We start from the raw sequence: 27,816 nt of genomic DNA, 5'->3' as shown, positions 1-27,816 counted from the left end.
CAAAAAACCATGTTTTTTGATATTTTGAGCAAGTTAATTTTGTTGGCATGTCGACAAAACTTGCATGGATTTTTTCTGGGGTAAAAATCCAAAAAAGTGGTAAAAATTTTGACTTTTTTGCTTGAAGTTTGAATAATTTTTTGCAGTTGAATTAAATCAACAAAACTTGCATGGATTTACTTTATCGAAGTTTGAATATTGTCACTCCGCAAGCGTTTTTGCCAAATTTTCGACGCGCACTACGCGCAAAAGCATTTAGTTGTTATCAATTGGCACCCGCGCGTTCATCATAAATTTCAAACAGCTATAACATATTTTCACACCAAATAGAAAATAATGTGATCTTATTGCTGACAAAATATGAATATAATTACTCTATTTGCCTTAGAGTAATAGACTGTCAAAGTTTAAAACGCGCATTGGTATAGCACGTGACTAATAAGGCCAAATTTATACTTCTTAACATATTATCGATCCTTAGACATCATACTATTGTTTCCAATTAGCGGTTAGGTCTCTAAACTCGTAGCAGAAAACACGTCTTTTTGCCCGTAAGAGCCTCTACTAAATACAAGGTTATATTATAAGGTTATATTAAGGTTAAGGGATTTGGGTTTTTGTAAAACCTTACTGGGCCGCGCTCAGCCTGTCATTCTGCCAAATCTTTATTATATATGTTAATGAACATAATAGCCTGGGGTCCTCAGATAAGTAAAACCGTTTTGTATGGCTGCAAAACCATAAAAACCAAAAAAATTTTTGGGCGAGCGAATTAGTAATTACTGGGCCGCGCTCAGCCTGTCATTCCGCCAAATCTTTATTATGTTTATGAACATAATAGCCTGAGGTCCCCAGGTAAATCGTTTGTCGTACTCAAAACTTTTCGCGGTTGCGAATGTCGGCCCATCGAGGACAATCTTTTTACTTTGTTTTTAAACCATTATATAAAGTATAATTAGTCGAATATAATATAATATTGAGTTCAAACAGTTGCCGAAGCGAAAAAGCAAACATCTGATTTTTGTTTCGGTGACTGAATGAGAATGCACCCCAGCACTAAGCACTTGGCGCGCGCGGACGCTCTGATGTTAGCGGCTACAGTTTAGGTTGACCATTGTTAATGATTTGGCCCGGCGCGCGCTACTTCGTAGCTCGTGCCATCGAGAAGAAAGCGGCGCGCGCTACTTCGAAGAAATTTAGACGAGTAATATCCGTCAACAATTTAGGCAGCTGCCGATAAAATGCCACGCGCATTCAGCGTACTACGGCTTTTCGTTTTTGATTTTACAAATCAACTTTTAATGATTAATTATGATTATTAATGAAATTATTGAATATTTATAATTTAATATGTGTTGATTCTTTTGTTGTCTGCGTGGAAAATACAAACTGTATTTTACCTAAATTGTATTTTGCCTACTCAATTCAAGCGCTACTAGCCAAATTGTTGACCATTGTTAATGGTCTGGCCCGGCGCGTGCTACTTCGTAGCACTTGCCATTTCGAGAAGAAAGCGGCGCGCGCTACTTCGAAGAAATTTAGACGAGTAACATCTGTCAAGCCAAATCGACACAAATACGCAAGCGCTTGTGCGGCTCACTTAACCATCATGAACACTTATGTTTATATCAGGCAATGATTCAGTTTAATTATACACTCCTGCGCGCAGTGTTGTGACCTCCCTTCGTCGTAATTAGCTCGTATTCAGATTGAACAATTTTGAAGTCAAATAAATGTTGTTTCTTTTAGACTTAAATAAACAATATGGATGTAGTCCGAAAGTAATTTGTCTACTAAATAACATTTTGAAACTATGAACAAAATTGGCGAAAATTTGCCGTAGATTTGACCAAAAAACTACGCGCAGAACTAAATATTTCTTCATAGACGCGTGAAAATTTTTTCCATCCACCATTTTGAAAAAATATAAAGTGGAAGGTTACGAATGGAGGTTTTTGCAGAAAAACGTGGATTTTGGAGATTGCAGTAGGTGGGTCAAATATATGTCGTGTTCCTTGCTTACTTACTTACTTACTTCCGTTCGTTACTATGCAACGAAAAAGCCGCGCGCGCGCGCAGAATTTAACCACAGATGCAATGTACTTCCTACAGACGATGGGTCTACTTGAACTCGCGTGACGTCACGTTAATGCCGTTTAATTATCCCGCAACGTAATTTAACCTTTCCGCAAATTACACGCCACGTTACGTTTACATTCTTTTCAATTTAAATTATCAAACCTTTCACCGTAATTTAATGAAGTACAAATTGTTAATCATTTTATTTCTGCTGGGATGTTCCACCGACTTGGCACCGGATAATTTAATAAAATATGATATTTGTTTTGATGAGGTAAACGTTGCTGCTACAGGGTTTTTCTTGGAATGTTTTGATATGTTTTCTATGGTATTGTGTTACTTTGGAAACCAAGTACTATATTGCCTACAATAGATTTTACGTCTAGGAGTTTGGTTAATGTGCAATATTTCTTTTGTCATAATGTTCACATTTGGTTATTATTCAATCGACTGACGTTTGTTTACAAGCACTCTGAGTACGGTGTCAGCTCATTCTACACCTTCACGAGAACATTCTTCGTGCGGGGAGCTTTAGCGGCTACTTCTGTCCTGGTTGTGCTGATGTTTGCGTCGTCGATGAACACTGGAGTTCTCGTTGGTTATGGTGAGTTCGTTTACGGTTGAAATTGCACATCTGCTACCTGACGTTTCGTTTCCTTGAGCTTTTCTGTGCTCGATTAGATTGGTTGTTGAAGATATCATTGTATAATAAATAGCAATCCTATTTATAGGTCGTCTGCTCTCTACACCCAGTCTGTGGACGGTTCTAATGAACCCTCAACAGCTTTTCGTGGTCGCCCTTCAACCACAGAACACCTTGGTTTTGGCTTCAGGAGCTGTGTTGAGTGTTGAATTTTATTTGGAGTTTATTTTTCAAAGTTGTTGCAACCTTAACATCATGTCAACATTAAATTTAATTTATAATCTGGTTTTGGCTCAATTAATTTATTTGACATCAACAGTTGAAGCAGCTAGCGCTCAGTTGCAGTACCTCGAGGTTGCTGGCCTAATGCCATCTAGTCATGCCATCCTCGCTCTTCAACTGGTCGTAAACGCTATAGCTGGTGATTTGTCTCCTACTGTTGTTTGGTCCAGGATGTGCCTAATACTATCAGGCGATGTGGAAACTAACCCGGGACCCGTACAGTTTAAGTGCAACACCGCCAGCTCCTCTCCTGAGGAGTTCGTCTATACGGATAAGAACGTGAGTAATTAAATGTTATGCTTTTACTATAATATGTTCATGTCTAGACACATTTTCTAAATTTTTGTACAGTAAACCCCAACAGATGTAAAAGTATTAGTTATTACAACTTACACTCGTACTTCTATTTACGTTTTTACATTACACGATTATTGACAAATCAATTTTGTTCAGGTTGTGGTTCTAGGAGATTCAATGGTTAAATACATTAATTCCGAACGTCCCGAAGAACCTACACGTTTATATCCGAAATCATACCGTGGACTACATGTTTTTCCTTATCGTGGTATGGACACCCAGCACGTGGCAGACGAGGTTACCAACATCAATCCTCGGAAACTGCCGCAGATAGATGCTGTCTACGTCATGGTGGGAACTAACAATATAAAAGGTTGGTGTTCGTGTGATAGTGTTACGTTTGCAGAAATGTTTACTGACCTCATGAATTGTGTGCATCTTAAGTTTCCTAAGGCTATTGTTTTTGTGAATATTGTTTTGCCTCGTTTTGATTATCCTAAGTGTGAAAGATCACATTTTCTTTCTAAAATTAATGCTTTTAACGCTGAATTGGTTTCTTTACGTAATAAATTTAATTTTGTATTAGTTTCTAACCCTTTTCACATTACTCCTAATGATGCTTTCAATTACATCCAGCGTACGGATAATTTACATTTCAGCTACACAGGTAACATTTTGTTTAAGAAAATTGTAAAGGCTAACATTCACTGCTATTTTTATGGTTTTGCTAGTATCCCCACTCATCTCCGTTATTTGGTAGACAGTTCACTGATCCCTGCATCCCCTTTACCCTTACAATTTCCTGATCGGTCTGATAGCTTGTGGGACTTAACTCCGGGTGATTTTCCATCTACTACTTCTCCTGCCTCTGCACCTGCTGCACCTGCTCCTCCTGCTACTGCTCCTCCTGCTCCTGCTCCTCTTGCACCTCCACCGTCTCCTGCACGTGTTCCATCTGCTGCACCTGCTTCTCCTGCACCTGCTGCACCTGCTCCTTCTGTACCTGCTCCTCCTGCTACTGCTCCTCCTGCTCCTGCTTCTCTTGCACCTCCACCGTCTCCTGCACCTGCTTCTCCTGCACCTGCTGCACCTGCTCCTGCTGCACATACCGCTCCTTCTGCTACTGCTCCTCCTGCACCTGCTCCTTCTGCACCTCCACCGTCTCCTGCACATGTTCCATCTGCTGCACCTGAACCAGCTCATGCTGCACCTGCGCCTGATACGCCTGCATCTACTCCTGCTTCACCCGCACCTGTTCATGTTCCGGCTGCACCTGCTCCTGCTGCACCAACACCGGCACCTGCTCCTACCTCTTATATTTCGTCGAGGTGTCCGAAATGGCTTCGTACAAGGCTGGCCTATTACAAAGATCTACTCCCTGTGCATATTGCAAAACATGTTGAGGAACTTTTACTGTCTAAAGTGAAACAAGGTCTTTTTATTAGGCAGGGTATCAACTCATCGCAGGTCCTTCTTTTCGGCAAAGATAGATATGTTTACAACAGGGCTACTAAACATCTAAATCCTATCCCCATTCACTCAGAGCCTATACTACAAACAATTTTGTCCATTGTAAATGTTACATTGTCAGCTAACTTTAACAGCATATTGGTCAACTTTTATAAAGACTCCTCTGCCATCTTACCATATCATAAGGACGATGAACGGCACTTGGACAAATCTGCCAAAATTGCGACACTATCAATTGGGGCTACACGTTTCATGGACTTTGCCACCTGTAAAACGAACCGCCCCTCGTTCAGTCAGCAGCTTCTGTCTAATTCGTTGTTTGTTATGGATCCCGAGTCACAGTTAGCGTACTTCCATCGTATAGCTAACGGAAGTACCTCTGGTGTTTGCCAAGGCTACCGTTTCAGTCTTACTTTCAGAACGCTTAAGCCAAGATCTATTGAAGGGATGTCGTCATCCGACCCTGTTTCATTAAAGTCCAGCACCCTCGATAAGACTGAAGGGGTGTCCTCATCCGGCTCTGTTTCATTAAAGCCCAGCACCCTCGATAAGACTGAAGGGGTGTCACCATCCGGCCCTGTTTCATTAAAGCCCAGCACCCTCGATAAGACTGACGGGGTGTCCTCATCTGATCAGAATAACCGGATACATTTGTCATCATCACCCACCGTTCTTCAAACACCTATTGTCCCTAGTGTGAGCCACAACCCTATTTCTACTGAGCTTTGTCATCTGCCACTTTTTCTTCGGATCCCTGCACCTTTTATAAGACTTACCGGCTGTCACCGTCTGCCACTGCTTCCCTGCACCCCTGATATGACTGAAGGGGCCGGGGTGTCATCATCTCTTCCTCATCCTGTGGAACCCTGCACCCCTGATATGACTGAAGGGGCCGGGGTGTCCTCATCTCTTCATCATCCTGTGGAACCCTGCACCCCCGATATGACTGAAGGGGCCGGGGTGTCATCATCTCTTCCTCATCCTGTGGAACCCTGCACCCCTGATATGACTGAAGGGGCCGGGGTGTCCTCATCTCTTCCTCATCCTGTGGAACCCTGCACCCCTGATATGACTGAAGGGGCCGGGGTGTCCTCATCTCTTCCTCATCCTGTGGAACGCTGCACCCCCGATATGACTGAAAGGGCCGGGGTGTCCTCCTCTCTTCCTCATCCTGTGGAACCCTGCACCCCTGATATGACTGAAGGGGCCGGGGTGTCCTCATCATCTTCTGTATATGCACCATCTATTTCCTACAACGTTAGTAACACCACTATGCAATCTCGGTCGCTAATGTATGGTGGAGGTCGAAATAACAATCCTTTCATCGACAATGAAGCTCAAGATGAAGAAGGTCATGTATCCCAAGAGTCTGACAACTCCCATAATTGTACAGCTTCGCCACATGATAGGGACAATTTCATTGATGACACTGAATTGCACGAATCACAGGAGTATAGACCATATTATGACTGTCGCAATGGTAGCTTTGTAGAAAGTTCCACTCTTTTGACCCCACCTACCGAAAATGACTCTTATGCTTCAACTGTTAAAAAGAAAAAGGAAACGGATTCCTCTACGAAACATGACACTTTTTCTAATATGGCTGATAAAGAGCTTCAAAAAGAGAAAGATCGATATTCTGCTCGTAATCGAATGCGGCAGCATCGTGCTTTTATGACAAGCCCACAGCGTTCACAACATCTTCAGTATGATTGTCATCGAAAGTCTCAAAAGCGAGCAACTATGACCACCACAGAGCTCACAAAACTCCAACAAAATGAACGATCTCGAATGTCTCAAAAGCGAGCAACTATGACCACCACGGAGCTCACAAAACTCCAACAAAATGAACGATCTCGAATGTCTCAAAAGCGAGCAACTATGACCACCACAGAGCTCACAAAACTCCAAGAAAATGAACGATCTCGAATGTCTCAAAAGCGAGCAACTATGACCACCACAGAGTTCACAAAACTCCAAGAAAATGAACGATCTCGAATGTCTCAAAAGCGAGCAACTATGCCCACCACAGAGCTCACAAAACTCCAACAAAATGAACGATCTCGAATGTCTCAAAAGCGAGCAACTATGCCCACCACAGAGCTCACAAAACTCCAACAAACTGAACGATCTCGAAAGTCGTCAACTATGGCATCTATGACAACACCTGAACGCAATGCAAAAAAAGAGCAAAAACGTTTAAAGGAAAAGACCAGGCGCGCAGCAATGACAGATGAACAAAAGAAAATGGCGAAAGAAAAGCGACGCACTCGTATTTCTCTCAATAAAGCTAGGAACAGTACATCTCAGAAAATGTGCTCTCCTGTTCTCCTTTGTCAACATAGCCCAACCAATATGAGCGGTTACAAAACTCAACCAACCTACTCTGCACTTTTTAATCACAATCATTCACGGTCTCCAGCTTCATCACTTAAAACTGCTTACTCACCCCAAGACATTTCATTTCATACAGTTACTGTTAATAGAAATAATAAAGTTGCATCTCCTTTAAATGGATACAGAACTTCTTCTCAATCTCTACCAAAACTACACTCTACTCCACCGCATCACTCACCTTCATCTTATCGGGCACAGGTATCTACTGAGACTAATATTGATATAACCTTGGCTGCTAAATCCTGTTTAGGTTCACCTTCATCTTCTAATACCTTTTCATGCCAAACACCTCCAAAATACACAGCTCAGAAATCAGAAACTGACTCGCATAAATCTCCAGTACCAACGAGGCTTATTCCTACTTTGGATTGGGACTTTGTTCGTTTTCCTCATGGTTCCAAATTATTAGCTGAAATTGAACTTGACTGCGCTAATAAATGTACCTTCTGCCCAGGTTTTATGGAGAATTGCCCCTTTTATCATCTCCAAAGTGTCTCCCTAAATCAACATTTTACTACTTCATCGGGACGATCAGCCTGCCAATCACCCCCCATGGAATATTCTAGCCTGCATAACTTTTTTGTTGAGGACCAACCCGAGGTACCACAGAGGCCTATTTCAACTTTGGATTGGGACTTTGTTTGTTTTCCTCATGGCTCAAAATTATTAGCTGAAATTGAACTTAAATGCGCTAATAAATGTACCTTCTGCCCAGGTTTTATGGAGAACTGCCCCTTTTCTCATATCCAAAGTGTCTCTCCAAATCAACATGTTACTGCTTCATCGGAACCATCTGCCTGCCGGTCACCCCACATAGAATCTTCTAGCCTGCATAACTTTTCTGTTGAGAACCATCCCGAGGTGCCACCCAATGCTTCAAAGGCTTCTCCAGTGCCCCTTGAGCATCACTCTAAATCACCTCCAAAACTCTCATTTGATCCAAAGACTGACAACATTGTGAAGACTTTCCGTGCTAAAATGCGAGAGTACCCAGAATATGCGTGTATTAAATGTCACAAGCTTTTCTTCCGTGAAGGCGTTGTTAAGGCAAAGGATACTCTTAAGTTTAAGCTTAATATTCCTTCGGTTACTAAAGCAGATAATAAATGGATTTGTAAACGTTGCAATAGTTATTTAAAGCGTGGCAAGTTCTCCCCTATAGATGTAAATGAAATGTTCCTGGCATCAGGCGATCTCCCATCCTCCCTTCAGCCAAACCCCACCGAATGCCGCTTAGTATCCCAAATCATTCCATTTATGAAAATTTTATCCCTTCCTGCTGGTGGTCAAAGTTGTATTAAAGGCCCTGTTGTAAATGTCCCCATCCAACCTGACAGAAATTGCATGCAGCTCCCTCGTAAACTTTCTGAGTCTGGTATTTTAGCTGTCCGTATAAAACGTAAGGTTGAGTACAAGTCTGTTGTAATGTCTGATGTTGTTAATCCTGATAAATGTATAACATTATTAGTATGGCTTAAGAAAAACAATCCTTTTTATAAGAATGTTGTACTTTCCCATGATTTCATTAAACAAAATTACGATGGTGATAAGCAGTTCTTTGACTCGTACATGAATGATGACCCTGTTGTTGTTTCTATGTCAATATTAGATCTTATTTTATCGAATGTCACTAACGAGGGTACGTACTGTGATATGCCTTTTGAGTCTTGCATCCAAAAATCTGATCCAGCTGAGAACATTGATGACGGTAAAATACCTTTCATGGACTTTGCACCTGGCCAGGGTAGTAAACCTGTTCCTTTCCTTGGTAATGCCGACTACGAAGCCTTGTCATTTCCTGATCTATTTCCTCTGGGTAAGGGTCACTTCAACTGCAGCAAAAGAAATGATCTCATTAAGAAAAAACTCCTCCCTAAACTCTCCTTAAAAGATTACGCTGAAAGCAAATTATACTCTAAGCATAGAAAGTACGCTCAAAACCCCGAGTATATATTTTACATGCAGAACTGGATTGAACGTGATCAGCTACTTAGTTGCATTGCTACTCACATGCGCAAAGGTTCTAGAACTATGGACGGTCAAATCATTACCGCAGGGCTGCTCAGATCTTACCAGTGCAACATGGATCAGCTTCAAAGTAACATTGATGCTTATAAATTCATGAAAAATATGAAGGGTACACCTGCTTACTTACAGAAGATCAAGAACGATGGTATAGCTATGGTGAATCAGCTAGGTAATTTCACTTGGTTCTTAACATTCTCCTTTAATGACTTGGTCTACTCAGTTCCTGCTATTCTGAAATTAATGGGTCAGGAACCTACGGATGAATTATTAAGTGACATAAGCTGGTTTAGGAAGCACGAGCTAATTAAAATGGACCCTGTCATTGCTGTGCGCATGTTCGACCGCTACGTCCGCAAAATTCTATCTTATCTGATTGAGGATCAGGGTGTCATGGGGGAGGCTTTGGCTCATTTTGGTAGAAATGAGTTTGGGGGCCGTGGATCCCCTCACCTTCACATGCTTCTCAAAGTAGTAGGTGCTCCTATACCAGGTGAGAGTCCCATCGAGGAAGTAATAGAATTTATTGATAAGTATGTTACAACTCATTATCCAACCCTTGAAGAAGATCCCGAGGTTCACAAACTTATCAAGCTTCAGCTGCACTCCCATACAAAAAAATGTCAGAAAGGTGGTAAAGACATATGCCGTTTCGGATTTCCCAAAACACTTTCTGAGGTTACAAAAATTGTCTTTAAGGAAATCAAGAAAATGATGACAAAAAAGTCAAAAAACAACCAAAAGTCTGCTGACAGTGAACCCAAAGTTGAGGCTCCTAAACTGCGATCTAGAGATGTCATCTACAAACGTAAACCTGGCAGCGAAAATGTAAATACATACAATCGTCTTCTACTCCTTGCTATACAAGGGAACATGGATGTTCAAATTTGTATGAGTCCGTGGGATGTTGTTAATTACGTTATTTCGTATGCCACCAAAAATGAAAAAGAGGTTTGTGACGCCTTGAAAGATGTTATTAAAAATATTGATCAGCCGAGCAATAAGAACTCTAAAGAAGCCCTTCGACAGCTTGGTAATACTTTTTTAAATTCTAGGTCCGTCTCCGTCCAAGAAGCTATTTTTCGATGTCTGCCCCAGTTGAGTCTCTCCCATTTCAAACCTTCGGTTCTTTTCATTCCTTCTGACATGCCAGGGGATAGACATGGCATTGTCAAACCTCGTTCTACCCTACAACAGCTGCCAGATGATTCGGAAGATGTGTTCCATAACTCGCTTCTTGACAAATACCTCAATCGTCCTGATGATTTAGAGTCGATCTGCTGGGCTCAATTTGCTTCCTTATACGTTCGGTTAGACAGAAACGTAACTTCTAAAAACAGACACAAAGTCATTACTCTTAAATCTAATCTTGGCCAGATGATAAGGCGAGACTCGCCTCAAGTTATCAGAAGTAATAAAAAGTCTCGCACAAAGCAGCCTGAAAAGTATTACTATTCGAAACTGTGTTTGTACTTTCCGTGGAGAAAGGAAGCTGATCTTATTGGCTCCTTTGCCACTTATCAAGAGTCATTTGCTGAGAATGTTGATGCCATGAAACCCAACATCAAAAAGTTTGAACAATTTGACGACGAAACTCTGCAAAAAATGGAAGCTGAAATAAGACAAGAGATCAAAGATTCACTTCTTGATGAAAATAAAAGGGAAGTTCTTGATGGTAGGCATCTCTTCAATCATCCCTTTGAAGGTATTGATATATCGAAGGAGGAAGAGAAGTCTGTGTTCAACGTCACTTATAAGGAGCCCATTGTCTCTGATGAACAGTACCAGCAAATGGTCACCAGCCTCAATGACAAACAGCGCGAACTCTTCAACATTGTAGATCATCACTCTTCCCGGGTTGCACAGGGTCACAAGGTCAATCAGCTTCTTCATTTTGTTAGTGGTGCTGGCGGAGTAGGTAAAAGTTTCCTCATAAAATGTATGCGCTCCTGCATCTCACGCAAGTTCCCAGACAGTATCATTAAACCTAGGGTTGCTGTTGCAGCTAGCACTGGTGTTGCTGCAGCTCTCATTGACGGTCAAACTGTTCACCAACTCCTTCAGTTAGATTGTCAAGAGGGCGGAAGAATCCAACCTAAACCACTTAATCCAAAAAAGAAGATGCAGATGAGGAGGTTCTTTCAGCATGTAAGGTATATCATTATAGATGAAGTGTCCATGGTGGGTAACACAAACCTCAACCAGATCAATTCACGGTTGAATGAAATATTTGGGGTTCCTCCTGAAACCACAATCTTTGGGGGAATCAACGTTATCTTCAGTGGTGACCTTCATCAGATTCCTGCGGTTCAACAAACTATGGTGTTTGAGACTAAAGGTATCGCTGCTCTTGGGCCTAACATTTGGAAGGATTCAATTACATTTTCTGAGCTAACGGACATAGTTAGAGCAAAGGGTGACAGTCAGTTCACGGAACTCTGTCACAGGCTTAGGGTAGGAGAGCACACCCCAGAGGATATTGAGTTGCTGGGTTCAAGGGTTGTGGAAAAACAGCCTAAACCTGCTGAAATCATGGACTCAATGGTCATTTATCCAACCAATAGGCAGTGCAACAGTCACAATCAGGAGTGCATTCAAGAATTGAGCAAAACCTCTTCAATAGTTAACGTTGTTGCTCAAGACAGATTCTCCAATGAAGTTTTCAACAAATCTTCCAATTTTGGCGACAAAGTTTATGACAAAATGAACAAGAAACCCCAAGATTACACGACTGACGATGTGAACAAAACTGCTGGGTTACCAACTTCATTAAATATTGGTCCAGGAGCTAGGGTCATGGTGCGTGTTAATATCGACACCCCTGACAAAATTGTAAACGGTGTGACTGGGACTGTCCACAGTTTCCAACTCCAAAATGGCAAAACTGTCAAGGACGGTTCATGCAGTGCTAGAGACATTCGGCACGTTAATGTTATGTTCGATGATGTTAACGTCGGCAGAACCATAAAACATCATTGTGACAATTTCTGCGCTAATAATTGCACCAAGGTTGGCACTGTTCCAATTAAGCCCGTGGAAAAGGAATTTATCTCCAAAAAGAATAGTAAAACGTGGCTCAAACGCTATCAAATTCCATTGGTTCTCTCTTGGGCCTGCACTGTTCACAAAGTTCAGGGTTTGACTTTGAACAAAGCATATGTATTCCTCGCTGGAGCATCAAAAGGTCACTCATGGCAGTCAGGCATGGCATACACTGCTATCTCTAGGTTAACATCTCTCCTTGGTCTGCACTTCATATCTTTTGACCCCAGGCAAATTCGCACATCTAAGAAAGTTGTAGATGAGTATGCTCGACTACGTGATGTTCCTAAATTTTGTGTTGTCCTCCAAGGTAATAATGTTCCTGCAGCTACTTGTGAAGAAGTTTTAATAATGAGTCCCATACCATCTGATCCCATCACTCTTCCCTGCAGTAAACCATGTAGTGTGTCATCTTCTCCGCACAACACCATCATCACCTCGCCTCCTGTATTAAAACGCCACATACCTTTTTCTCCATTAGCGGATCTTACGAAGAAACATTTCAAGGCTACCTCATTATATTCTCCGCTCTCTATGATGTCTCCACAGCCTTCTACTGGTCTCAAACGTCCTTTACCAAACTCTCCTCAAGTTCCAGCAAGTCCACTTCTAAGTAAACATCTCAAAACGACAAAGTCTCTTTCTCCTTTATGCAATGCAGATGTGGTCAACAATCCGGTTATGCAAATTCCTACCAGTTATCCACAAGTTATCTCTGAAACTGTTGGCAGGGCTCATGTCATTGATTTTTTGGGTCATCCTCAATCGGCAGAAACTGCAACTTTATTACAATCTTTGGGATTCTCAGTCAATGCCTCCTTTGCTAATATCCAGGTTAATTCCAGTTGTGGTTACATCGCCTCTAGAGTCATTTCTAAACTGAAGTCCTTCCTTTCGACAGGCCAGTCATGGTTTAACGCATCACTATTCGACTGTAACTATTGGGGAGCCTCGGATTTTGAGACAGACATATGTGCACTAGGTAATCATGCTCTTAACATTTCCGGCACAAGTCCCGTGTTCCTTTCAGAAACTAATTGCCTTGATCTTATTCCTATTTACTCGCTCCATTTTCACAATTTATTATTTATACATAGAAATGATTATCTTTCCAATGTAGAACCTCCCCATAGTAAGTCTACGTTCAAAGCCCGCATCATACACCTTTGGGATAAGTTTAAGTCTAACGCACAGGTCCTTCCCCCAACCCTATTTATAGTTAATACAGACGATGGTCATGGCGTTCATTGGTATACTGTTATTTTAGAAATTGGCTCTGCGCACTCCCCATCTCATGAATTGTAATTTCACCCTCGGCATTGTGAATGTTAGCCCTTGCACTTATAAGTAATCTTACACTCTAGCTCTCATTTACTATCACCAATAATTTCTAACAATCACGAACACCACTCACCCCATACCTATCCTAGAACTTTCACAACACCATACCAGTGCTGTTGTAACGTGACTTCTTGCGGTGTGAACAGTGTAGTCAGCCTTACATTCTTACACTCGAGGTTCTGATTACACAGGTAATACAGTCGCGTTTTTAAAGCAATAATATTTTTTGTCGCCTATAATAATGCTTTACATTGATAATACAAATTAGTTTCAATTACTTATTCACCGTTACGGTTTAAATGCCAATAAATTTAGTAAATATTAATGTTTCTTTTAACATAGTTCCTCCTAACATTATTCGTTTTTCAGGAAGTTAGACGTACAACAGGACACTGAAGTTTAAGACACAAGCTATAACAACAATTATAACATTACATATCACTACTACTCTACAATTTAATCAACATTATCTTATATAATTATATCTACGTTAATTTATGCTCTCCATAATTAACCAATTTCTATTATCATATTAGCAATAAATGACATGCACATACTACATTTTCCATTTAACTTGCATTCTAACTTTACATTTGTTTTACTGCAGCTATTTAATCGATATACTTTTGTTACCTTATAATTTTCAATATGTCATAAATGTCATGTTATTATCTCATAATATATCTTTAAACCCCTGTAATACCTCAGTTATCAGATAAGATTGGATGCATTATCATATGTTAGCAAAGAGGTTCGTCCGAGCAATTTACCCGTGGGATTGTCACGTGCTAACGGAAACTGAGAAGAGTGGTTAACTGCGTGTGGTTATTGTACCTCATCATCAACTGTTCTCAGGCTAATTACCTCACCTCATTCTCCACATCTACATAAAAGGGAAGGTGTTTCTATACTTTTTTAATATAATAATACAATTATTATGCACATTCAGTTTTCTCACGCTTTCATTCAAGATTGCTTCACCACTTTTGATTTAATGTTCATATAATGTAGATGTAATATTACGCACGGGACAATCACAACTTATTTCCTTTCAGATCAGTTGCTTGCTGTTTTCCAGTCTTTACATTCGGTTTCACAACTGTCAACAGTTCCTTGCATGCCATAGGCTCGCTTATAGAAAAAAATGCCGTCTCCGTATCAGCCCTCCTTGACAGTTGACTCTATCATATCACAATCCATGAAATGGTTCGTAAATTAAACATTATCGATCTATTAGTGTTCATATTTATTGGAAAGATTCTCCATTTTTCTCTGTCACCCTATGATTCCGAAGTAATATAATATACCTTATTTCAACCTATAGTGAATAATCATTCAAACGCATGGAAAACTAATTGAATAATTAACTGATTTCAGAGCAGCTGTGAACACAATTTTGTCAAAACATAACGCACACCATCGGCTGCTGATTGAGTGATATTACTTCCTAATTCACAGATCTCCAAATCTACTACTTTACACTAACCTAGCAAGACAATGGAATGAACACTTCATCTTACTGAACTAATTAACATACTGGACATTGAGACTTGAATTCCAATAATTGGTATCATTGAAGTATGACTGAAACACATCATTTAATTTTGTATAACCACTAATTAGAAAGTGGAACAGAGGGACCAGTTTTATGCACAACATGATAATAATATGTTCTCTTCCTTAACTATCCATTTCCATTTCACCGGAACCTACATTATATCGTGTATCATTTTTCTCTGCCACAGAGTTGCGCGTTGTTATGGCAACTTCAATCTTAACGTTTGCGGAGGAACATTCAAATTAAATCTACACGCGATATTTCAGAGTACAGTCGCGCGGCTTATCAGTAAAATTAATTAAATTACCTCAACGCGCGCACCGTGTCTGAACAACATTTATCTTCCTCGTGCCACAAGAAAGGAAAAATTAATTGAAGGCCAATGTATTATATAATGAAATTTGAAGAGTTGGTGCAAGTGGATGGAAATCTAGCGTCCGCCGACAGCCGAACAAACGGGCGCAATTCTTGTTGAGTTTAACATTGAATATTTTAGCTTGGTTATTGTAATACTTAATTTTCAAGTCTCTATCCGATAACTAAATATTTTATCTTTACGACAGTATAAAATTTGTTTGTATATTTGCTAAATTAAAAAAACAGTAGGAATAGAAACGTCGAAGGTCTTGCGCTTATTTCAGTCCCAAAATATACTCTAATCATAAACTTCATAAAACCCACTGAAAATGATGTCTACAGGCATATTAAGCCCTTACACCTTCCCAAATCATTTAGCAAGGATTCAGAGCCAGTTTTTAAAATTAGCTTTCGAATATCATTGTTAAGACATAAAACTATAAATAAATGAGTGCCTTTTTCTCTTTCGTCTCGATAGTTTCTCTTTCATTTTAACATTATGTATAATGTATACATTAGTAAAAGCAATCAGCGATCTTTATTAATCATTGAAGGAGTAGAGTAATTGGTCCTCGTCAATGTTTAGTGTCTGATTACAGTTTCGGTCCGACCTCCACAACTGAAAAGATATTGGGGGTATTATCAGTTATGTAAATGGAAAAATTATATTTGCATCATAAAACTATGAAAACATTGAAACTAATGTTTTTGAAGGCTCGCCTATTCGTTTAAGCAATCAAATAGTCAGTGCATGCACAGTAAAGAACAGTTGAAGGCACCGGGAATGTTTCAAATATAACCTCAGTCCACTATCAAGTATCAAACCACACACTCCACTGTCCACTATGTACTATAATGTACAATGGCAATTAAAATGTGTTCCCGGCATTTTAAAATGCGCGCATCTTGCGCCGTGACCATGACGGTCACAGCGCATGCTGGTGAACGGAGGTAGGCTGGTGAACGAGTTATTGGGACAAAATTGGAACATTTTGGAACATTGGTTACATCGGTTGTAGACATGCAGTGATTCCCAAACTTGGTTTGAGTGGTCCTAGGACCAATCTAAACGCTTTCCGGCCAGTTTTAAACCGTTCTGAGCACTTTTATTAATTTTTGTTCATTTTCGTGCATTCCATGAACCTGGGTAATTTTCATGCTCATTGGAATTTAGAAGGTAAAATAACTCACATAACAGTGCTCCCGACAAGTTTCACGGATATAGTGATTGAGTTTCTAGTCACCTAGCCTCTTGGCCTGAAAGATTTCTTGTTCGGCAGGGTGACTGCTTGAACGTCAACTTCAACCTTTCCCACTGTGCACTGCATCGAATCGAGGTAGAGTTGTTAACTGAAATATTGCATTCAGTCTAGCGACCTTTAAATCTGAGTCAAACTTAGTATTTCTGAAAGTTTCGCAAAATTTTATTGATTACAGAGGGTGTGTCACGCCACTCTCTCCTTAAGATCTTGCAGATGTTAGCACCATACCGTACCTGTTCATTATAATAGCCCTAGACTATTGTATGAGACAAGCCTTAAGCAAGCACCCTGAAATAGGATTTACCATTAAAAGCCTTATAGGAGTAGGAGAGTCAAGGTGGAGAAGATATCGGTCACTGGTTTTGTGGATGACATTGCTCTGATAGCAGATACTGAAAAGGAGACAGAGACGCTGATGCAAGAGATAGAAAGGGTTGCTGCCACAGTGGGACTTAGAATGAATGAAGGGAAAAACTAAATTCATTACTCAGAACATCAAGAACCCTGATACCATCAAGTCTCTGGGTAACCATGCTGAAAGAAAGCCTGTCTCTGAAGAAGGAGAGACGATAAAAACGTGATACGATACGGTATGTTGAAATAAAGCCAGTCTCTGAAGAAGGAGAGATGATAAATACGTGATACGAAACGGTATGCGAAAGCTATGTAGTTGATCAGACTTAAAGTTACGTGTTCTTAAGAGGGTGAGAGGTTCTTTAGTAAGGCCGACTGATTAAATGAGGCTCTGAAATGAACAGGAATCTAGCAATAATAGCATGGAGAGTGGGGAAAATCAAAACGCGGAATAATAATCTAACTCTAAGTTAACGATAAACTGGTACAGAAATCAAAAGTCCGAACACGGAGTCTAGGAGTAGGAAATAGCTGTGAACCAAACAAACAGAATGGCACCCGTGCATGATATATTAAAATATGTACCGTTCTAGGATGCCTCCACAAACTTTTGCTCCTCTGTAAATGCACGTTTTAGTGCTGTAGCGAAAGCTATGTAGTCGATCAGACTTTAAGTTACGTGTTCTTATTAGGGTGAGAGGTTCTTTAGTAAGGCCGACTGATTAAATGAGGCTCTGAAATGAACAGGAATCTAGCAATAATAGCATGGAGAGTGGGGAAAATCAAAACGCGGAATAATAATCTAACTCTAAGTTAACGATAAACTGGTACAGAAATCAAAAGTCTAGGAGTAGATAATAGCTGTGAACCAAACAAACAGAATGGCACCCGTGCATGATATGTTAAAATATGTACCGTTCTAGGATGCCTCCGCAAACTTTTGCTCCTCTGTAAATGCACGTGTTAGTGCTGTAGCGAAAGCTATGTAGTCGATCAGACTTCAAGTTACGTGTTCTTATTAGGGTGAGAGGTTCTTTAGTAAGGCCGACTGATTAAATGAGGCTCTGAAATGAACAGGAATCTAGCAATAATAGCATGGAGAGTGGGGAAAATCAAAAAGCGGAATAAATAATCTAACTCTAAGTTAACGATAAACTGGTACAGAAATCAAAAGTCCGAACACGGAGTCTAGGAGTAGGAAATAGCTGTGAACCAAACAAACAGAATGGCACCCGTGCATGATATGTTAAAATATGTACCGTTCTAGGATGCCTCCGCAAACTTTTGCTCCTCTGTAAATGCACGTGTTAGTGCTGTAGCGAAAGCTATGTAGTCGATCAGACTTCAAGTTACGTGTTCTTATTAGAGTGAGAGGTTCTTTAGTAAGGCCGACTGATTAAATGAGGCTCTAAAATGAACGGGAATCTAGCAATAATAGCATGGAGAGTGGGGAAAATCAAAAAGCGGAATAAATAATCTAACTCTAAGTTAATGATAAACTGGTACAGAAATCAAAAGTCCGAACGCGGAGTCTAGGAGTAGGAAATAGCTGTGAACCTAACAAACAGAATGGCACCCGTGCATGATATATTAAAATATGTACCGTTCTAGGATGCCTCCGCAAACTTTTGCTCCTCTGTAAATGCACGTGTTAGTGCTGTAGCGAAAGCTATGTAGTTGATCAGACTTAAAGTTACGTGTTCTTAAGAGGGTGAGAGGTTCTTTAGTAAGGCCGACTGATTAAATGAGGCTCCAAAATGAACGGGAATCTAGCATGGAGAGTGGGGAAAATCTAAACGCGGAATAAATAATCTAACTCTAAGTTAACGATAAACTGGTACAGAAATCAAAAGTCCGAACACGGAGTCTAGGAGTAGGAAATAGCTGTGAACCAAACAAACAGAATGGCACCTGTGCATGATATATTTTAATATGTACCGTTCTAGGATGCCTCCACAAACTTTTGCTCCTCTGTAAATGCACGTGTTAGTGCTGTAGCGAAAGCTATGTAGTCGATCAGACTTCAAGTTACGTGTTCTTATTAGGGTGAGAGGTTCTTTAGTAAGGCCGACTGATTAAATGAGGCTCTAAAATGAACGGGAATCTAGCATGAAGACTGGGGAAAGTCAAAAAGCGGAATAAATAATCTAACTCTAAGTTCTCCACTACCTGAATATTGATCGGGAACAGGTTAGCCGCGTATGTGGAAAGAGTGAGTTAGATTATAGGTAACAACGGGTAGTCTCAAGCTACCCGTCTTTGCACCGTAACTTAGCCATCTGATCTAGAAGAGGAAGGGAGGTTATCATCTACACATACTGTATTAGGAAGTTAATCGTGTCCTAGCTACAGATCATACCTTATTAAGAAGTTTATCGTATCCTGAAAAAAATACCTTATTAGGAAGTTTATCGTGTCCTAGAAACAGGCCATATAACAGAATTATCACTTTCTCCTCCTCCCAATCCACAGTATTCCGGAGTTTCTGCAACGTCACTAAAACTGCAAAACATTGTAAGTTCATATGTAGATTCTATAAAAGGTTTGAATTAAAGCAGAGAGGTTAATAAGCACTTATCATATTTAGATTATATGTTATAGTTCAGTCAGTTTTTTTTGAGACGCCTCCATGAACCACCACGGGGCGACCTGCCCAGTAGTAAGAGCTGCCCAGTAGTAAGAGCTGCAGGAAATCACAAAAGCAATGAGGAATGTTGAAATTAAATGACTTTTGTCATTTATGGGTGCTTGTATAATAATTTTACCGCAAGATTTTGATAATCTTTGTAATAAACTAGTGCAATGATTGGACAAGTCACAATCAACAATGATAAAAGTGTTTTATATAAAATAACCTAAAGCGAGAATGTCGTTAGTTAACTATAAAATACAGTACCAAGCGATGTATTAAAGTAACACAATTATACTCGTTCTAATTGATATTAGCTTACTTTGATTCAACGAAAACCTACCTTTTATCTGCTTTCGTGAAATTCAAAAGTGATGTTAAAGTAACACAAGCCCTTTAAAGCTTGCAGGGGTTCCTCCTCACAGGAGGAGCTAAGTGCAAAGAAACTGTCACTAACTGCTACAAACTGCCACTAACTGCCACAAACTGCCACTAACTGCCACAAACTGCCACTAACTGCCACAAACTGCCACTAACTGCTACAAACTGCCACTAACTGCCACTAACTGCCACTAACTGCTACAATCGCGCCCACGCATTTGCGCGCGACAGTAGCAGTTAGTGGCAGTTAGTGGCAGTTAGTGGCAGTTAGTAGCAGTTAGTGGCAGTTTTTATGCGCGTCGGGATTTCAAATCGAGCGCTCATCAATTTTTATAATAGCAAGTCCGCAGCGTTTAGAGCTGCATTGTTGATTATTGGGCAGCGCTCAGCCTGTCATTCCGCCGAATCTCTATTCATTAATGAACATGATAGCCTGAGGTTCCCAGGTAACATTATTGACTAAACCAGACTGTGCACGTTGTGCTAGATGTCAAATGTTGCAGATAGCGTATACGTTTTTTAAAACTATGTTTTGATTTGATTTGACTTGACTTAACTTGTAGTAAACGGTCGGCCGTTTTACAACACGGCAATATGACTGCTTGTGTTAGTTTCGACACTAAATATTTTGTTCTCGCTGCATGAGTATATAAATGTTTGATATGAATTATGAAATGAGAAGTCGTGTATTATGTAATATAATAGATTCAGAAGACTCGTAAATGTACAAGTATATTAATATTTATATTATATCATATCCATTGAATTATATTCATGGGACCAGCAAAAGCTCACAGCTAACAGCATTTATTTTTACTTATGATAAGATGATAAGTTCATTATGAGCAATCTTTAATTTAGTTCGTATCAGGCTAGGAGTCTAGTAATCGAGTTTTATTTGTTAATAAAAAAAACTTCTCTACGGTATTAGGAAAACTGCTGTGATAGACCGGAGCGCAGCAAAAAATTTAATAGCTTGTCCTGGACCGAATTCTACCAAATATTTACTACAAGTATGACACTTTTCGGATTTAGAAGGGTGCTGTCCAGACTATGAGTATGTTAACGGTGCGCGGTGATATCATTGAAGCTAAAGTCGGCACTAAAAATTAAAGTAAATATACCTCACGCCACACACTAATTGCATACGTTTGTAATTTTATTGTCTCTTATCAGCTTGTTTATTTCTCCTACCCGAACGCCTAACGGAGAGATTACTTTGTTATTTTACGTATCTGACAGGTAAAAATTAATAACAATAAATTTCACCTACTGAACGTATTCATAATAGAAAAGTTGCTAGTTTGGTTCTCCACCGTGCAATAGGATCTGTTTCACGTTCCGGTTCACTCTTTAAGATAAAAGCCTCTAATCGATGATTTTGCCTTTATAGCTTAGTTGTACTTGTAGTGAATTCGTACGGAACGTTCACTAAAAATAGTTTGTGAACGCGTTCGCTAAAAGATTTTAACGTTTGGAACATAAGGAACGTTAAAACAGGGCCTCTCACGGATTAAACAGTTTTGTGCGGAGAAAGAAGTGAAGAGAGAACGAAGCCAAAGAGTTCTCCGACAATTGTTCCAGCTAGCATCACCGCAGCAACGCCAACAGCAAGCAGGGACTTATCCATGCAACCTATACAACGCTGACCAAGAATGGACATGCCACGGTACCACTATAATATTTGCTTTGATTCTCCGTGATAGCACTAGCAGTAGCAGAATTTGCTGCTTATAATTCCTGGGCGTTGCTAAACCTGTCATTCCGCCCTATCTGCTATAGACATATTTTTAATCGCCATAATATGTTCAATGTTAAATCAATGTGTTTACCTTAATAAATGCAAAAGCCTGAGCGAGGTACCGTACCCAGGTAAAATGATCTTTGCAAGTTGAATTTGCGTTTCTGAAACCACTCTCTGCACTGGTAATTGTATTTAAAAGGGAACACAAAATGATGAACGTGACCAAAATTATTCCCCGCGCGACGCGATAGCCGATAACTGATAAGATTCTCTTTCAGCATTCAGTTTCAGTTAATTCTGGGTAATTCGCGCGTAAAATCATATTGGCACGTGTGCGTTCCATGTTCTCAGAATTAGGCAACGGTAAGTTTATAATCTTTAACTTTAACTGTTTGGAAACAGGTGTTGTTATTTTATGCTGGGAATCCCAAAAAGTGCTTGATCGGCCAGTTCATCATTGTGTCTCGCTAAATACTTGGCTAGTTTCATTATGCTTCGACTAATCATCACTGTTGGCTTGGGGATGGTATTCAACTGTTGAGGGCTTACTGTAACAACCATTGATACGCTTATAGTTATCAAACAGCAACTAACCGATATCCAATGGGTCTCAGCCATAGATTTAGAACAATATAGGCTCAACGGTGGCTCGGAAAAGTATAATCTTCATGGTATGGTCTTATATATGATTTTGGTCCATTAGAACGGGTTTTAAGTGAAATATATCCTCCCTAGAGATGATTATGAATAAAAATAATACTTCAGTTCGTGAAACTGACTTTTTAGATATTAGTCTTACTATCACTATCAATATTTATAAGGGAAAATTTTTAAAAAAACTTTACGACAAGAGGAACGATTATAATTTTGATGTCATTAATTATCCCTATTAGATGGGAATAATCCCAAAGGCCAGTATTATGGTAAATTTATTAGTCAGTTAGTTCGTTTAGCTCGTATTAATAGTTCTTATAACAGTTTTATTTTGGATTGTAAAAATTTAGTTCGTAAACTTGCACGACAAAGTTTTAATATTGCTGCACCTTGCGCAAACGGTTTGAAATCTTTGTCGACAAGTATTTTAACATTTGGGGAAAATTTGGGATTAATTTTACTTCGGAATATGTATTTTAGCATGACGTGTCATTCTTTTTTTTAGTTCAGTTCGTTTTCAATTTTTAATCTTAATTTTAATTTTCAGTACGTTTTACCTAACAAAATCATTTTTTACTTTTAGCTAGCAGAATGGTTTTCAGATTGCATTAATGAACTGTGCTATGAGCTGGTCCCAAGTCCAGACGCCATTTTATTCTTTGTAATTTTCAATAACCCTGTCTAGTCATTGACTACTGATTTATGAAATCACTAATTCTTTCGATTTCTGTGCCACTAACTGCCTTGATTTCATCAGTCCCTATATTGATAGGTTCATGCGCAAATTTACCTAGTTTAGCCGTCATTAATTAGGTACAGACCACTAAAAATAGTTTGTGAACGCGTTCGCTAAAAGATTTTAACGTTCGCAACATAATGGTAAAGGAACGTTAATCAGATTTAAAATATCAACACGTCGACACGCCATCGTTTCCCGCAATTTTACATGTTCTAGATGAGTTTTAGCGCGCATGCATGCACGTTTCACTTTTCAGGCCCTAAAACTCCGCTATATAGTGTTTCTGGATAGAAGTCGACTATTTATGCTCAATTCTCGAGCCGATAATAGTCTTGCTTAGATTTTCAGACAATAGTCTTAAGATTCCAGTTGGTTTCATTGGTGTAATTTATTACAAATATTATCTGTTCGCCTTAAAGTTAGCAAATTTTGCTTTTCGCAATTGAAACTATAAAAGCGATATGATTAGTCTTGCCAACAAAAGGTGGCTCGAGCTCCATTCCCCCCTACATTCAGTAGGGTTTTGTGTTCACCCGGCTTACCGTAGATTGGGGTAAAATCGCCGTGTCGGGGAACTTCGCCACTATTTTTCAAATAATCATTTTACTGTTTTGAATTGTTAGGAGATCGAGTTTTTGTATAGTATTGTGTTGAACAAATGGTTATAAAGGTATTCCTATTCAAAAATAAACGTTTACTATGTTAATTAAACTCATGCAACATGAAATATTGCTATAAAGTGGCTAAAATTTCCTGCTTGCATATTTCCCATATTTTACAATTATATCCTTAATTAATTCTGTGTGACATCATAAGCATATGTCCTGTTCATTTAAGGGCAAATTTAGTTAGCCATGATGCACACAACTGATATTATATAGTTTTCAAATTTGTGTGTGGCGAAGTTACCCTCTTCTGATCCCATCTGTTCGGCGAAGTTTGGCGCGAAATTCGCGCGCGGCTGGCAAAGTCACGCACGTGTATTGGCGAAGTTCGACTACATTTCTACTTCATCCCGGCGATGTTACCCGCAGCATGGCGATGTTACCCCGGCCGCCGGCGACCAAATTGCCCATTGTAACACGCAGGCTAGAGCTAGATAAGTAAAATTGGCAGGTATATCAAGGAAATATAATTGAGTTTCGAGTGGTATGGTGCTTAGCACCGAATATGGTATAGTTTCAGAATGGCGAAGTTACCCCATATTGCAGGGTAACTTCGCCCTGATTTCAGTGGCACCAATCTAACTGACTATTTATGCCTGGCTGATGTGGTTCATACGAAAACATTTGCTTTACCAATCCTGTTCATATGAGCTATAAACTTTTTCAAGTACTCGTGTCGTATTTTCTAAATAACATGAAATAGCTGTAAAACATGGCGAAGTTCCCCCATTCTACGGTATATATCAGGGATTTGATCAACACACGAATCAGGATGTCTGGAAGGAGTTTCGGCAGTATCGAGATAGCCCGACCACTGTCCGCGGACAACTGTCCACGAACACCTGTCTACCAGATCATTACTGCATAATGACAGTATCCCCTGAATCAAGCAGGGTTCACATCATCCCCTGAATCAAGCAGGGTTCACATCATCCCCTGAATCAAGCAGGGTTCACATCATCGCACGCGAATTTCAATCAGCGGTGGTGTCAAGGCTTATTAAACGATTAAGCAACCTTACGGGAGGCGGTGGGTCCATTAATTTCGTCCATTACTATTAGACAGAAGAGTACCATGTCAGGAATTGGAATAGCTGTTGTTGTTGTTGTTGATGATGGCAACTGATAATACTTCACCAAAAACGAACGACTTATATACCACATTTTAATCGTAATCATTTATTTCATTGAGCAATCAATATTATTCTACTACTTGGAAGGAGTTTCTAGATGTCATGGACATTTGTATCACGCGGTGACCCCCACTGCCGCTTCACTTCGACGCTACAGGGGGAGCCGCGCACTTCGTGCGCGGCGGGTCATACAATATATGACAAATGGACACGTGGTGTGACGGCGCAACAAAGAAGAAGATACTTTAATTTCGCAGTACACGTTCTACCGAGAGAAAAGAGGCTTATTCTCTACTGACGCTGCCTCAAGTTTTAGCCAAGATTCTGCCGGTCCAGTCTCTTGGTGGAGCAACTTCGGTTGAGAGGTACCCGAACTACAGATCAGTTTTCCAATGAAAGCGCTGTCGCAATCGACATCAGCCTCACCCTGTGAGACGAATTGGAGCTTGTACGACTGGGTGATAAAAATTAAAAAAAACCGCCTCACAGTTAACAAGCAGCGAGACCTTATTATTATCTATGTTATTATATTTATGTTATTATATTTATGTTAACACAAGTTTGCGTCTTATGAAAAATTCACGAATTAAGGAGCAATAATTTTATTATTATTTGCTTATTGCTATACTAGTGACTTATTTTTATTCATTGTTGTTTATTTACTGTCTAATTCCGACAACATAGTTTTATCTCATTGTATCCATTTAAAGTTAAAAACGGACATTAAAATGAACGCTCGGAGCCCGGAGGCATTCAAACGTTTACGTACGGGCGTTGACTTGAACGTAAATGGGCAGACTATTTAACTTTAAGGTTAAACGGATATTAATATATGTACGCTATGCCCTAGCTGGGGCCTCTTCTCAGACTCTCGAGCGTTCAATTTGAATTGGTGTCGATTCAAAATTTAAGTTAATTAAAGTTCAATAAGATAAACTTATCATTGCTGGTTTGATTTTGGAACCTTCTCTAGACCTAGTAATTTTGGATTCGTAAGTTATGTGCGAGAATAGCTTCCCAGTCCCACGTCAAAGTGATTTATAGATTATCCTTATTTTCAAGGGAATCGTTAGGTATTCGTATACTTATAGTATAGTTTTATTATTACACGTACGTGACCAATATTATTCCCCGCGCGATGTTATTACAAATTAGATTCTCTTTCACTTTGATCAGTTTCTTTCAAAAACAGATTCGCGCGTCAAATATATTTAGTTTGCGCGCTTTTGGTACTCCCAAAAGTACGTCAAAATGCAATTCTGTGAATTGCATTATTATAAATTTATAATCATAGGTAATAGGCTCCATGTCATTGTCCACAGGACTGGTCACCGTTAACCTTGTTTAACTTAAACTGGTCGGAAAACGCGGATGTGTTATGAAAAATAATGTTTATCGCTTTGCCATTCGGCCGGTAGAATTAGATCAGAAAATCATGCGGATACCGATAAGACGATAAAACAGTTATCGAATTTTATACCTTTACCTAAGGCTAATGGTGATGCAACGCTAATGGGATACCTTGATCAGAAAGAAGTAAGAACTTTTGCTTTTGGCAAATCTAACAACCACGGAAATTTTCAGCGACATCAACGCTAAAATCGGAAACGATTTTCACTTCAAAATCTACTTAGAGAAAGTAATGACATGTCGGTGGGGATCGCGACGTGATACAAGTAGTATAGTATGGTATCTACCTTAAGTTATGGAACTGCTGAAGGTAATTCGTTAGAAGGCTTACATCTCGATCCCGGGGTGCGGATAGAAGAAAAACATTATTTATAGTCTTGGACACTTATAACTAGCTGATAGCACAGACTACGTTTTTGTTAGGAAGAATTAGGGTCCGCAAAAGATGACAGTCAGGATAAGTTCTATGTCTGTCATGTACAATATATTATTATAGGAGAAACACTATTGTATAGAGAATATGCTATAGAAAGATATCATGTACATAAAGGTAAGTATACTTATTGGTAGAATTGTGGAACACAACAAGAAAATTGAGAATAATCTTGTGCGAGGGTAGGGACCCAGATGGCGTTTCTAACCCAAATAAACTTTAAGGAGACTTCTCATCAGTAGCCGCACCTCCTTAATCGGTTTCTGAACTGGAATTATATGGGCTTCCAGACGGCCAGACCGAGTATTACCATCCCATCCTTCTAGAGTTCATCACAAGTAGCACCCACCTTGAAGATCTTTGACACCCAGACACACCCCATTGGCGAACAAACTTTGGATATAATCTTACATGCTCCCGAAGGAATCCCTGGTTTATGGTCTTTCTCCTCGTCACCAGCACTTTCGCTAGAGTCACCAGCCCTTTCACTGGAGTCATCAGCCCAATCATTGAAGTGTACAGAAGTACAGTTGTGTGTTAGATAAATTTCTTGGTCTAACATTTAATACTAATTCGTGCGTAAAATCAAATTCGCACGTATGCACTCAATGCAGTTCTGGTCACGTACCGGTAACTTTAGTCTTTAACTTAAACTGTTTGGAAAACAGATGTACATGAAATATATTAATGTTTATCAGCCGGTAAAGTATTTGGAGGGAAAAATCTCACATACACCAGACGAAAAATTGGAATGATTGGAGTTACTTTTACTTATCATGTCTAAATATTAATAAGGTTTACTGGCTCAGTTTTTGAATGTATGGGAATGAAAATAATTTCACTCGAATTTCGACAGATCTTATACTAACTTGACTGTACTTGTAGCAAACCGCATGACGTTTATTGATCATCAACTTTCAAT

General features: G+C 39.6%; 1 protein-coding gene and 1 long non-coding RNA gene across 4 annotated transcripts; one reads left to right on the top strand and one right to left on the bottom strand.

The window, feature by feature from the left end:
- The first annotated feature begins 2,106 nt into the window (after positions 1-2,106).
- Positions 2,107-15,293, top strand: LOC134824229 (uncharacterized). Of its 3 annotated transcripts, XR_010161364.1 has the most exons (4): positions 2,107-2,683; positions 2,811-3,283; positions 14,632-14,782; positions 14,954-15,293. XR_010161364.1 is itself a non-coding variant. In XM_063836010.1 (3 exons), exon 1 carries the CDS (start codon positions 9,905-9,907, stop codon positions 13,538-13,540), a length of 3,636 nt encoding a protein of 1,211 aa, XP_063692080.1. In that variant the 5' UTR covers positions 9,832-9,904; the 3' UTR covers positions 13,541-13,767; positions 13,946-14,782; positions 14,959-15,293. The 3 variants fall into 3 exon arrangements, 2 of the variants coding, with proteins under 2 accessions (XP_063692080.1, XP_063692079.1); XM_063836010.1 differs by lacking the exons at positions 2,107-2,683; positions 2,811-3,283 and adding an exon at positions 9,832-13,767 and having other exon boundaries at positions 13,946-14,782; positions 14,959-15,293; XM_063836009.1 differs by lacking the exons at positions 2,107-2,683; positions 2,811-3,283 and adding an exon at positions 9,832-13,767 and having other exon boundaries at positions 13,946-14,782.
- A 321-nt stretch (positions 15,294-15,614) lies between these two features.
- LOC134824263 (uncharacterized) lies at positions 15,615-20,158 on the bottom strand. The gene is made up of 4 exons (XR_010161376.1): positions 20,080-20,158; positions 19,503-19,609; positions 16,683-16,841; positions 15,615-16,110 (listed from the first exon to the last, which is right to left on the bottom strand). It is a non-coding gene; the product is annotated as an uncharacterized LOC134824263 (long non-coding RNA).
- Positions 20,159-27,816: the final 7,658 nt, after the last annotated feature.

Source organism: Bolinopsis microptera, chromosome 12 (assembly GCF_026151205.1).
Source record: "Bolinopsis microptera isolate Bmic1 chromosome 12, MBARI_Bmic_1.0, whole genome shotgun sequence".
Taxonomy (NCBI): domain Eukaryota; kingdom Metazoa; phylum Ctenophora; class Tentaculata; order Lobata; family Bolinopsidae; genus Bolinopsis; species Bolinopsis microptera.
This window is presented reverse-complemented; position numbering and strand designations above follow the sequence as displayed.